The following is a 12,162-nucleotide window of genomic DNA, read 5'->3' on the forward strand; positions in this document are numbered from 1 at the left end:
AACTTGCGGTATTTATTATAACGGAGCAACTTAACATGGAGCTAGCCCGAGCAACAGCCGAAAAGCATCATTTCCCATAATGCATCGGGGCAAGCCCACTACGGATCCTGTTATAACCCAAAATACACAACAAAATGTGTAACTAAATGACACATTTCTAGTTAGCGTGTTAACTTCGAAGTGCTAACTGGTGTGCTTTTCCTCCTCCTCGGCACAGACTCTCATGAGCGGGACTTCATATTCAGTTTATAGCCAAGTGCATTTACAGCAAGCTGTTGCATCAGAGTAGATATAGTATATCTGTTAAAGGCTGTTCTGCACTGAAACTTGGCTTTATTGAATGTCCAAGGAAGCTTAACTGTACATAATATATGTACAAAAATAAAATTCTTTATTAAAGTATTCTGCAGAGAGTTATTCCCGAAAAGCTTCATGGTCGGTCTTCTCGTCTCACAGCAAAAAGATTATGGGTCCTGTTCAGGATGTACCCTTCCACTCACCTTATGATAAGCTGACATAGGCCACAGTTATAGGCACAGTTTATTCTGGCTTTCAGTGGAAGTGAATGGTTGTGACTCAATTTATTAGGCGTGCGAAACAAATTCATCTTTGCAGCAGTATCAGAAAATTACTTAGGAGGATATGTTTCATTTATCTCACACTTACATTTTCTCGCTCTTCACATCAGTTTCCAAACTGGCAGCTCAAAGGTTGCAATCAAACATCAGAGAAAAAAATCTATGTTGAGTTTTAGCTTAATGTATTCTCAGGTATTTAATGCTAAAAATTTGGCTAAATGAGCAACTCTTTTAGGACCAAAGTCTTGTTTTGTAGTGCCTAAAGCACCTTGAGACGACCGTGGACCCATTCTGATTTGAGAAAGAATGAGCCTTGATTGTGTACAAATACTTTTTATACATTTGTACACAAATATAAATAAAAGGTAAAAGGTAAAAGTTGATATTGGGTTTGTGGGTTGTCTGCTTTGCATAGACCATGTCGTTGTTTATAATGTATAATCACAAAATGTCTAAATGTACTGACACTTTAGACAAACAAAGAGTAAAATAAGGAAGAAAGGGGGCTAAAAGTTCGGTATTTGCAAGAAAATTGTGACGCATGGATGTTAACGGTCTTTAAATGGAGCCTGCTAACAAAATGTAACCTGTACACTCTTTTAAAGGACTCTTTTAAGTCTGTAAGCAGTCCTGGTTTATTCCTGTTTGATCTAGCGCAAGCAGAGTCAGTGCACATCCTGCATTCTGAGAATTTTATTGCACATTCAGAGGCTTCAGCAGCTCCATTAAGCATCTGCTCACAAGTTTAAATAGTTGCCTAACTATAGAGGTTGAGACAACCACAAAGAATTTGCTATTTTGGTGTTTCCTAATCTTCCTGTTCTTTGTTTGTGAAATTGCTAACGCCCACCAGGTCATCACTGCAGGGCGCCAGCAGGTCTCATATATTTGACTGCAACGCCCCCTGGTGGCTGATTACAGTAGAAACAACCGTTTGAGGTGAGGCGAAGAACACACAATGAAGGACAGGCTGTGGGAGAGCCAGAGATTAATTATACACAGAAAGTGAAAACAGGTGAATGAGGAAGAAACAAGCTTAATCTTAAAAATAGAGAGGGTGTCTTTCTCCCAAATTGAAACTGGGAGCTGGTTCCAGAGAAAAGCAGCTTGAAACCCGAAGGCTCCCATTCTAATTTTTAGGAACCACGAAAAAGTCAGGAGTCTGAAAGAGGAGTGCTCTGAGAGAGCATCACTCTGAACTGTTTCTAATTTTAGAGATACTGTCGAAATGCAAGAAGGCAGTCCTACACATTTGTTTAATATGCGCATTGAAGGGGATATCCTGGTCAAAAAAATTCCTTACAGTGCACTAGGTATCTGCTTTGACACCATATTTGCTAAAAAACAATATGGTAAATGGCCTGTATTTGTATAGCACTTTTACTAGTCCCTAAGGACCAGAAAGCACTTTACACATCCAGTCATCCACACACACATTGGTGATGGCAGCTACATTGTAGCCACAGCCACCCTGGGGCGCACTGACAGAGGCAAGGCTGCCAGACACTGGCGCCACCGGGCCCTCTGACCACCACCAGTAGGCAATAAGGTGCAATGTCTTGCCCAAGGACACAATGACCGAAAACGTCCAAGCCGGGGCTCGAACTGGCAACCTTCCGATTACAAGGCGAACGCCCAAATCTTGAACCACGATTGCCCCAATGACCTCATAGGAGGCCATCTGGGCCCTTCTGTCTTTAAGCCATAAGTCTAACTAATCAATGAATGCCATCGGATGTCATGGCAAGAAAAAGGTGGGTGGAAATGTATACTATGCCTTGTAATTGTACTGCCTAAGACAAGTAAGATCAATGTAAATAGTACAGAACTGGTCCTAGCACAGAACCCTGTGGAACTCCATAGTTAACCTTTGTGTGTGAAGAAGATTCGCCTTTTCACAAAAACTGTTCGGAAATTCTGATTTATTCCACTGCAGTGCAGCACCTTAGATTCTGATTGGCTACTCTGATAACCCCCAATTAAAACCTTAATATCTTCAGCACGGACACCTCCTCCATCTGCCCTTTGGTTGGAGCTACTGCCAAATGTTTAATGTTCTCAACAAAACAAAATAGGAACTCACAAACTGTGCAAAACTTAACTGTCATAACTGACAAAGTGTCTGTTTTGAGCTCATGTTTTCTGAACTGATATTTACTGATACTGATATTTTCAGTGGTCACATTGATTAGTTCCACAGCTTGACTGCTTGCTTTTTACCTCATTGTTTGCACAGGATCTGGACTACCTGCTCAGCACTAAGCAACACACAGTTGCTTATGAGCAGAGTGAAAAAGTTAAAGAGCCATTCACCGTGTGCTTCCTGTATTTATCACATATTTCTATATTTATGCACTTTTAAAAGAATTTGAAGGGGGTTCATGCAGATACATGCATTTTTTTCATTCAGATTAGTTTTTCAATTCTTTCACATCGTGTCATTTCGCACATACGCTGCATCTCTGACTCACAAATGTATATGCAGATGTACAAAATGACAGCACCTGCTGTCAGCAGCAATAAGACGACTTCTTGTAAAGTTTTTTTCTTTTCATAAATTTGCCAAGTGTGCATTTAAAAGAAGGCACGTACATCATGTGCTTGAATAGGTGTGATGCAGGAAGGTGGTGGTGGTCTGTGTTTCCTTTTCAGCTGTTGACCCATAAAACCCTCATGGATACATAAACCTTTACAATCAAAATACAGTACATATTTAAATTATGCATGTGGGCAAATATGAAAAGTGGTATGTGGTGTGAGAGGTCCAACATGCACCCTAGTAGTGATTGATGGTGGTGGTGTGGAGACCGAGACCTCGAAAAGCTTTGACGTTGAAAAGAAAAGCCTGACAATACCACCTTGGGAATTTTTAATTTAAAACTTAACTAAGACCATCAAGAAAGAATTAACAGCTGGATGTGGTTCAGATCATTAAGAAGCTGAATGTTATTAAAAATGTTGATCTGCAGGGCCCTGGGTTCAGATTGCAAACATGCTGGGCGTCAAAGATGGCTTTATGAGATTTGCAAATAATTGCATTCTGTTTAAGGGTCACATATGTAGTAAAATAAGCCCTGATACAGTTGACAAACAATCTCCATAAGCTGAAAAGAGAATAAAAGGCCCACAAAACAGCTGTGATGAAACAGCGTGGACAACTATGAGTCCTGCCATCACCATCGGCCTTCTCTTGCTCTCCACAAGTAAGAAAAGCATCAATATTTACTAAACCTTAATGATAATTCAGCTACTTTTCTAAAGCATGTTCTATTTCTTAGCTTTTGTTGAGTCATGGAAGTCTCTGAAGGTCCAAACTGTACAGAAGCATTTTCCACAGCAGTTATGACGACATGAAAACAAGAAAGATGACCACAACAAAGACCACAAAGAGGAGGTGAGAAAGCTAAAACTTCCTCTGCAGAGATAGTGACTCACTGACATGTGAGCACATTGCATTTATTATATTCATCCAAACGAGTGCTTTTTTATTTTGAAAGCGTTTTTTTTAGCTGAGACTTTTAGCTTATTATGCAAGTAAAGCAGGCTAAAAGATCTCAAAAAGCCACACATGATGTGATCTAAAGAAATTACTAAGAAACAACAAAGTCATCAATATCTATAAGTCTGGAACAAGTTACTATTTCTATGGCTTTGGGACTCTGGTGAACTACAGAGAGAACTGTTATCCACAAATGGGAAAAGAGGTGAGAAAACTTCCCAGGAGTGGCTGGCCTACCAAAATTACTCCAAGAATGTACCAATGACTCATCCGGGAGGTCAATGAAGAACCCAGAACAACATCTAAAGAACTGCAGGCCTCACTTGACTCAGCTGAGGTCAGACTTTATGATTCAACAAAAAGAAATAGTGAAAAGACAAAAGCTGAATTTTCTGGAAGGTTTAAATTTGGCTACATCCAGCATAAAACTAACACACTATTTCTTAAAAAGAACATCATACATGGTGGTGGTAGTGTAATAGACTGGGGCTGCTTTGTTGGTTCAGGACCTGGACAATCATCAGTTCATATCCTGAAACTCAGGTATGCCTACGTCTGATGTGAAAAATTAATTGCCCCCTAAACCTAATAACCAGTTCTTCAACAAGACCTGCAATCAAGTATTTGTGATAACTGACCCACTCATCTTTGCAGAATTCCTTTAATTCCGGCCCATTGGAGGGTTTCTGGGGGTTTAATCACCAATTAATATTAATATTAGACAAAAAAAACAAAGTAAATACAAAATACAGTTTTTAAATGATGATTTCATTTATTTTACTGTATCTTGTTTGTATAAATAAAATTATTTTGGAGAAATCCATCTCTCATAATTCCTGTAAATCTCAGTAAATATGCCACAAGTCAGTAGTGCTTTTACTTTCTGCTTTATCACTTCTATAGTTTTGTTGTTTTACAGTTTATATACATGCAAATAAATAAGTAATTTTGGCGTAACCTTGAAGAAACCCATAGTGAATCTGCTAATTTACTATTTTAAATGTATTTACTTAAAGAACAAAATGAGGAGGCCTTTAATGTGCCAGCGAGTGGCAGACTTCTGAAGCTGGGCTAATGAAGGATCTTAAAAACGGTAAAAAATCAAGTTGATCAATGTCTTAACAAACAACCACTCTGCCCGGACCATATGTGCTAATCTGAAACTCTGTAAGCATTTCATCGTCGCACAGTTTAGTTGGACATCTGCATATTGAGCATTTCCACCCCTAAAAAAAATCTACTAGCACTTATGCTACTCTCATGGGGCCCAAACTGTTTGCGGACCTTTGACTGATGAAAGTTCTCCACAAGTTGTATGACTATTTGACCATCTTTGAGTCATTTATTCATTCTGCAGTGCCGTGGGATGCTGTTGTGTTAGTGGGGAATTACAGATGCATGCTGTGTAAGCAACATGCAGCAGTTGTTCATTTTAGGTAGTCAGTGGTGAGCTATGTGTACATATTGTGTTTGCACATTACATTTTAAAACTGAAGCTGGAACTTGATTCACAGGGAGTGAATCTTATGCAACCTACCACAGACAAACGAATGTTTGCAGGTGCAGCAGCCGCAGCAGTCTCTGTGGGTGTGCAAGATACATTCTTTTTCAACTCAATCTAACAGCCAGTCCAAACAGACAGAAACATCTGAGATAATGACACTAAATCAGCCCTTTGCATCCATCAGAAACAGGACAGTATAGTTACTTTCTATTTATCATTGCAAAATTAGTTTTTATTTCTGCGATGTCATTAATTTTCCTATGCGTATGCTTGGACATAACTTTGAATAAAGGTCATTAACCCACACAGGTTCCATCTGGAAGTTGACTCCTCTTCTTCTTGCTAAGAAAATTGAGGTATGCATACTTTTTTCATACACTTCCTTTCTTCCTATCAACAAGCTGCTAATGAACCCTTGTTCTTTCTCACCTTTGATCACTGACAGAAATTTCGAAAGTCCACTTGGGCAGCTTTGAGTCACCACACCGGACACAAATACCTTTATAACGTCAAACATTACGTTGGAGGAAGTTATTCGTTTAGAGGCAAGATGAGAATATGTATGCACACAGTTATGATTACCCCTGTACACATCAGTGTTGGATTTATTTATTTTATATGACTGCAAAACTGGCAAATATCTAAACCCACATTCATGGATCAGTTATGGGTAAAATTACATATATATAATATATACCATTAATCAGTGGCTACATGGCAGGGGCTTTACCAATAAGTCAGAAACACTGTGAAATACAAGTCAAAAAGCACTAACAATACCACATCTATATATTATATTATAGTAAATTTATAATCAGTTTTCTCTGAAATTCTACTGTTAACCAGTCACAAAAACCTCTAAAGTGATGTGAGAACATTGTGCATAAAAGCATCGCCCTGCTCTAAATGTGGACAACACACTAGCTGTTATTAGATTTTGCAAAACTTAACTAAATAAACTCGATAAAGATGGTCATATAAACATTAATATTCAAATAAGAGATAAAATATTGCCCCAAGATGCCATTGCCTTTTATGTTAATAAGGGAGTGCACTGACTGACTAAAAAAGACAAATCCAAATATGTAGGTTGTTGCGGTGATGTGTATATTTTCTGCTCTGTGGTAACTGGGTTTGAATTTCAGAAATGTACATGTGCAACCCATGCACCTTTTCCTATATAAAAGCATCTATAACCACAGATACTCAGGCATCATCTCTCACTGGCTGCGATGGAAACATCTTCACTCCTCCTTCTGTGCCTTGTGGCAGCATTTTCAGGTGTGTACCTTAACACTTGTTTGCATGAGAGTGGATATGAAACTGCAAAATCACCGATGTGTCTTTATGACTTAAATTGTAATTTGGCATTTCTACTTGTTTGAATCGCAGTCCGTGCTGTCCATGGACGGACCTTAGAGGTCAGCATCGATGATGAAGAGGACGTGGACATCGAAGTTTCGATGGGGGCAAGTGGTTAATGTTACCGCTTTAAAGAACTGAGCTTGCACTTTGAATATCAGGGGTGGCACTTCGCGGTCTCAGTGAAAAATCTGAACTTTTTCATTTCAACTTAATTTCTAAGTCAACCTGACTAAACAAAAAATAAGACTTATGATCAGTAATGGTAGAAGTATTCAGAGTTTACCTAAGTAAAAAAAAAAAAGATTCCTGGCACAAGTGAATACAGTGAATTTAAAAGTGAACTTAGTAAAAGAGAAAGAGAAACAAAGAATAAATATATTAATAATAGTTTCACCAAGTAGGGTCCATTGTCTCAGTGACTTATCAAACTACTTTTGCACTTGGGATGGAGATGCAGGGTACACTGGTCAGACAGCCAATCATCATCATCATGTGAATGCCACAGAGACACAGAGAAACATTCACTCTCACATCCATGCCTTTATTAAAAACGTATTTTATATTTTTATACATCATTATTATTAATAAACAGCAGTACACATACAGTATATCACAAATATACAGATACAGTTGTGGTCAGAGGTTTGGATACACTCATCTTCGGCATGAATATCCGGGATTTTTTTTTTTTTAAGGATTCCTTTGAACTGATTTTTTTTTTCACCATGGTGCCGAAATTGAAAGATATATGTTGTTTAATGATTCCAACCTGGAAAAAGTACTACTATAATTAACGTCTTATTTAGAGCCACCAATAACCCTAACATGCATGGGTGTGTCTTATATTTGCAGCTTCCAGGAAAGTGCTGGGCTTGCAAGTGGATTTTAAACAAGGTGAAGAAATTTGCAGGACCAAACGCCACTGCAGAGGTAAAATGTCTGATAGAGTACCTGCAGCAGTTAACGGCATCATTCAGTCAGAACAGTAATGCAAGTTTTACTTTCACAGAGCCTGAAGTCAAAGTTGCTCTCTATCTGCGATGAAATTGGACTCTTAAAACCTTTGTGCCGCAAATTTGTGAAGGTGCACCTGGAAGAATTGATCGAGGAACTCACGACAACTGATGATGTGAGGACCATCTGTGTCAACACGGGAGCATGCAAGTAAGTTCCCACTATTTTGTCTTGTTGATATGAAACCACATAGTTTAAATCAGGGTTGATCTGAATGGTTTCAGCAGCATTGCAGAATTTTAGAGATAGCTATGGGACCAAAGTAGCAGTTTATAAGTAGGAGCCCTAAAAAAAAACAGACCAGCGTGAATTTTGAAGTGCTGGCTTGTTTATGGGAAATAGAAGACACAGAAATATCCATGCAAAATAATCTATGCATCTAAGTCCCAGAATAAATAAATATCTCTCCGTGTCCAGTTCAGGTTTTTCTGTCATGTGTTACCGCGCCAGATCCGCGGAAACCTCTGGCAGTTACTTGAAGGTTCCGTAACTGACGCGTAGCCGGCAACAGCTTACTATACAGGTCAACTCCGCTAGCAAAAAGATCGAAGGAGGCGTAGGAAACTGCTTCACCGAACTTTATTTCTTCTCCAAGGCACGAACACCGCGTACAGTGGGCTGAAACAGTTTACTCACAGCGAGCATCGCCGACACAACTCTGGCTGTCGAGGGAGTTATTATATTCCTTTTATTTATTTTCTTTTCGTCTCTTCTGTAGCTAACCGTTACTTTTTTCCCCTTCTCCGCTCTCTCTCTACACACACCCACCAGGCAGTCCCGCTACACACATCCCGAATACATTTCCCATCAGGCTTCATCCTTAAAGGGCCATGCCTGTAACACATGCTAACCATCATCAGCTCCTTTGCGGTTAATCTAGATTTCTTCTGTCTGCTACACTTGCAGAATGACTGGTTGGGAACGTTCAGTAGCACTTCAGTGGGTTACCAATACAATTACAATGAAAGCGTTACTGTCGATACTTTCAAAGAGAGCGCAGTGACAAGATTGCCTCCAACAGGTGTGAACTTCTTAGAGAAAAAGACTTTTGCAGCTGACCGTGTTGCATATGCATTTCAGATAATTTAAATATTCTCCTCCCAAAACTAAGTGCACAAACAGATTTAATAACGTTTGCGACATGAAATCTACTAATCTTTGCGCTGATATTTCACGCCGGAAAGGGGAGGTTAAGGTATTTTGCTCTTAAATTTGAAGGCGTCTGGATGAAAAAAAAAAAAAAATAGCACAGCTTTTATAAATAACCCGGAAAACTGACCACTCTTATGCGCGCTATTTGGGGATCACATGTGTAAAATCAAATGTTGGCTTGAGTCCTTGCGGAACAGAGATTAAAGTGAAGTGCTACCAGAAGTGTGAATCATTTCCTTATCTCTGGGACGTGAGTTGATCCAACAGTCTCAGGTTAACAGCGTCGGGTTTTCAACACTAGGGTCTCCACGCGGCACAACTTGGCCAAATCCTCATTCAGACTCACAGTAGATGTTATCCACAAGGACCGAAGCTGGACACAATCACATTAAAATAAAAATTTTAAAAAGGCATCTGTTCCCAACGTGCTCGGTAGTCTCTCTTCACTCACAGGCTCGTACGTTCGTGCGTTCTCCCCCCCCCCCCCCCCTCTACTTCCACCAGCGAGTGGCTGTCTCTGGTAAATTTGATAAAGGGACAATACACCAAATAGAAGCGTGCAAAATAACAACAGCAATGTTATTTATGAGTGCAAAATACAATTCACATTAGATTATATTAAAGTGGGTTACAGTTCATTTTCAGAAATGTCTCAGCAGTGTTTACTTCACTTTGTTACAACTTTAACTTGATAAATGCTAAATACATAGGCTAGCTTCAATATGCAAACATACCCTAATATTATCTGTAATAGCTCATTATATGTTTTTAATGTTTCTGTTTGTTTTGATTTGCTCTCTTTAGCCCAAAGGAGGTGGACCTGTTTTTTTATCCAGAGAAGGGAGCTCCACGCATTGACGTTAAGGAGTTTCACTGACTTCATCTGCACGAATACAATCCACAACGGCTTTGGAAAAAACAATCAACAAGTCATCCCAGTCGCATTTGCCAATAATTAACCAATTAGTTTCTTCTTCTGCTTTCTTTTCAAACGGCATCAATTTACCTTTATTTCCTTTGCAATGCCATACGTTCAATTTCTTTATCTGTATCTATGCACTGGTATCACAAATAAACCGCTGAAATCATCACATTGACTCTGTTTTGTTGTTGTTATTGTTGTTGTTTTCCAAACCAAACTTCAGAGTAGCCACTCTGATCAGAGATATGAATGCCAGCACTGTCGCTATGAAGCAGCAGCACTTCAATAAAGTCATGCACATAAATTTTAAACAATTCTTCAGGGGGACTTTGTTGAAACCTTTAATCCTGTAAAGAAATCCATGTAATGATCATTTAAATATTAAGAGGAAAAGCATTCATTAATTCATTCAGCCCATCAGGCTTCACCATAACAGGATGCTGGTGTGTGCTGCTAATATCCTCAGCCAAAGACCATTATTTCTTCTTGGTGTGGCATGTGTCAGTGAAAATGATGACTTAGTGAGCTGTCTGTGTCGTTCTTGAACATTTCGCCAGCAAATAACTTTGCATGAAAAAACTAAAAATAAATAACCGATCATGGGTCAAGTGTCTAACCAGAGAAAAAAAACAGAACCCACATTCTATGCAAAGTCTCGATCGTAGATAAGTTGTGTAGCTCAAACTAAAGATTCCCACACTGTGCTCATCATCAACAGTAGCATCATTTTACTTTGCTTAGAGCTAACTAGCTTTAAAAAAAAAATAACATCAGGTTAATAAATGATCAGTGTGTAAGAACAAGTAAAGAACTCGCTGTTCAGTTCAGCTCATTGAAGTTAGTTATAGTGCTGTAGTAAAAGGTTGGAGCACACTTGCTTTCAGAACTGTCTTCACACTTTGTGACAGAGATTCAACAAGGTGCTGGAAACATTTCTCAGAGATTTTGGTCCATATTGGGGGTGACTGCTGCAGATATGTTAGCAGCATATCTATCTGTGTGATTGAGATCTGATGACTGTGACTTCCAATACAATGAACTCATTGTCATGTTTAATAAACCAGTTTGAGATTCGTGACATGGTGCGTTATCCTGCATCATCAGAGGCTGCACTTCCCACAATGCTGTCCAGGGCATGTTAGGACTACGAGGAGAATTAAAGTAAGCAACCCCTGTAGAGATTTAACCACCAAACACAAAATGATACTATGACCCACTCACTCTCCAGCCTTTCAGTCCCAAGGAAAGCTGTTTGGGAATCTTCAGAGCAGGAATGCAAATACATTATGCTAATTTTCCTGTTGACAAAAACGTATTTATTCCTTAAAAAACACCCACATTCCCTGTCATTAATGATCAGTTTTATAATCATTTAGAAAAAGATGCACTGTATATCCCATCAGCAGCAGCTTCATCAGAGTGGCAAGTGGAAAGAAGAGATGCTTCGTGCCCTGCAACACTCTGCAGATGATCAGAGGCAAATGTTCAGAAAAATGAGGACAGAGATGAGAGAGGGGGAGGCAGCATCAGCCAGGTCAGAAGAAATGACTACAAGTGAGGGAGTTCACCATGTGAGGAACTTTTCGTTGATCTTTCACTCCAGATTATTAAACTATCTTAATCTACCAGATAAAGGGTGGGTCCTGTGGTGTGCAGTTTATCTGAGACTGCAGTCCCCAATGCACGTGTGATGTTCATCCTCACATGACTAAACAAAAAATACGACTTATGATCAGTAATGGTAGAAGTATTCAGAGTTTACCTAAGTAAAAAAAAAGATCCCTGGCACAAGTGAATACAGTGAATTTAAAAGTGAACTTAGTAAAAGAGAAAGAGAAACAAAGAATAAATATATTAATAATAGTATCAGCAAGTAGGGTCCATTGTCTCAGTGACTTATCAAACTACTTTTGCACTTGGGATGGAGATTGTGATGGCTGCACTTACAGCCACACAGTGGTAATATCACCATGTTAGTGTAGAGGCTTATAAGTAACCTTGCATTCACATTTCTTTCTTTAAATATAGGAATTAATTTACAGGACAATAAATAACTGGTTTTGGTTTAGAGTTAATCCACATATCCACATAACACTGCATTCTAAAATAAGTGCGCACATTTTAGTTT

The 12,162-nt window shown here is 39.0% G+C and overlaps 1 protein-coding gene across 1 annotated transcript; it reads left to right on the forward strand.

The window, feature by feature from the left end:
• Nucleotides 1-6,786: 6,786 nt before the first annotated feature.
• On the forward strand, nt 6,787-10,203 carry LOC146686459 (antimicrobial peptide NK-lysin-like). The gene is made up of 5 exons (XM_085442627.1): nt 6,787-6,862; nt 6,974-7,050; nt 7,799-7,876; nt 7,956-8,110; nt 9,917-10,203. Exons 1-5 carry the CDS (start codon nt 6,814-6,816, stop codon nt 9,987-9,989), a joined length of 432 nt encoding a protein of 143 aa, XP_085298753.1. The 5' UTR covers nt 6,787-6,813; the 3' UTR covers nt 9,990-10,203.
• Nucleotides 10,204-12,162: the final 1,959 nt, after the last annotated feature.

The sequence above is a fragment of the Copadichromis virginalis genome, linkage group LG19 (genome assembly GCF_057382275.1).
Source record: "Copadichromis virginalis isolate Kocher_CV1m ecotype Utaka linkage group LG19, C_Virginalis_male_GT1.1, whole genome shotgun sequence".
NCBI lineage: Eukaryota > Metazoa > Chordata > Actinopteri > Cichliformes > Cichlidae > Copadichromis > Copadichromis virginalis.

Coding starts and splice junctions, on each gene's coding strand:
- LOC146686459 (XM_085442627.1), top strand. CDS start 6,814: ATGGAAACATCTTCACTCCTCCTTCTGTGCCTTGTGGCAGCATTTTCA. Junction 7,051..7,798: donor ACATCGAAGTTTCGATGGGG/GCAAGTGGTTAA, acceptor TTATATTTGCAG/CTTCCAGGAAAGTGCTGGGC. Junction 8,111..9,916: donor GTCAACACGGGAGCATGCAA/GTAAGTTCCCAC, acceptor TGCTCTCTTTAG/CCCAAAGGAGGTGGACCTGT.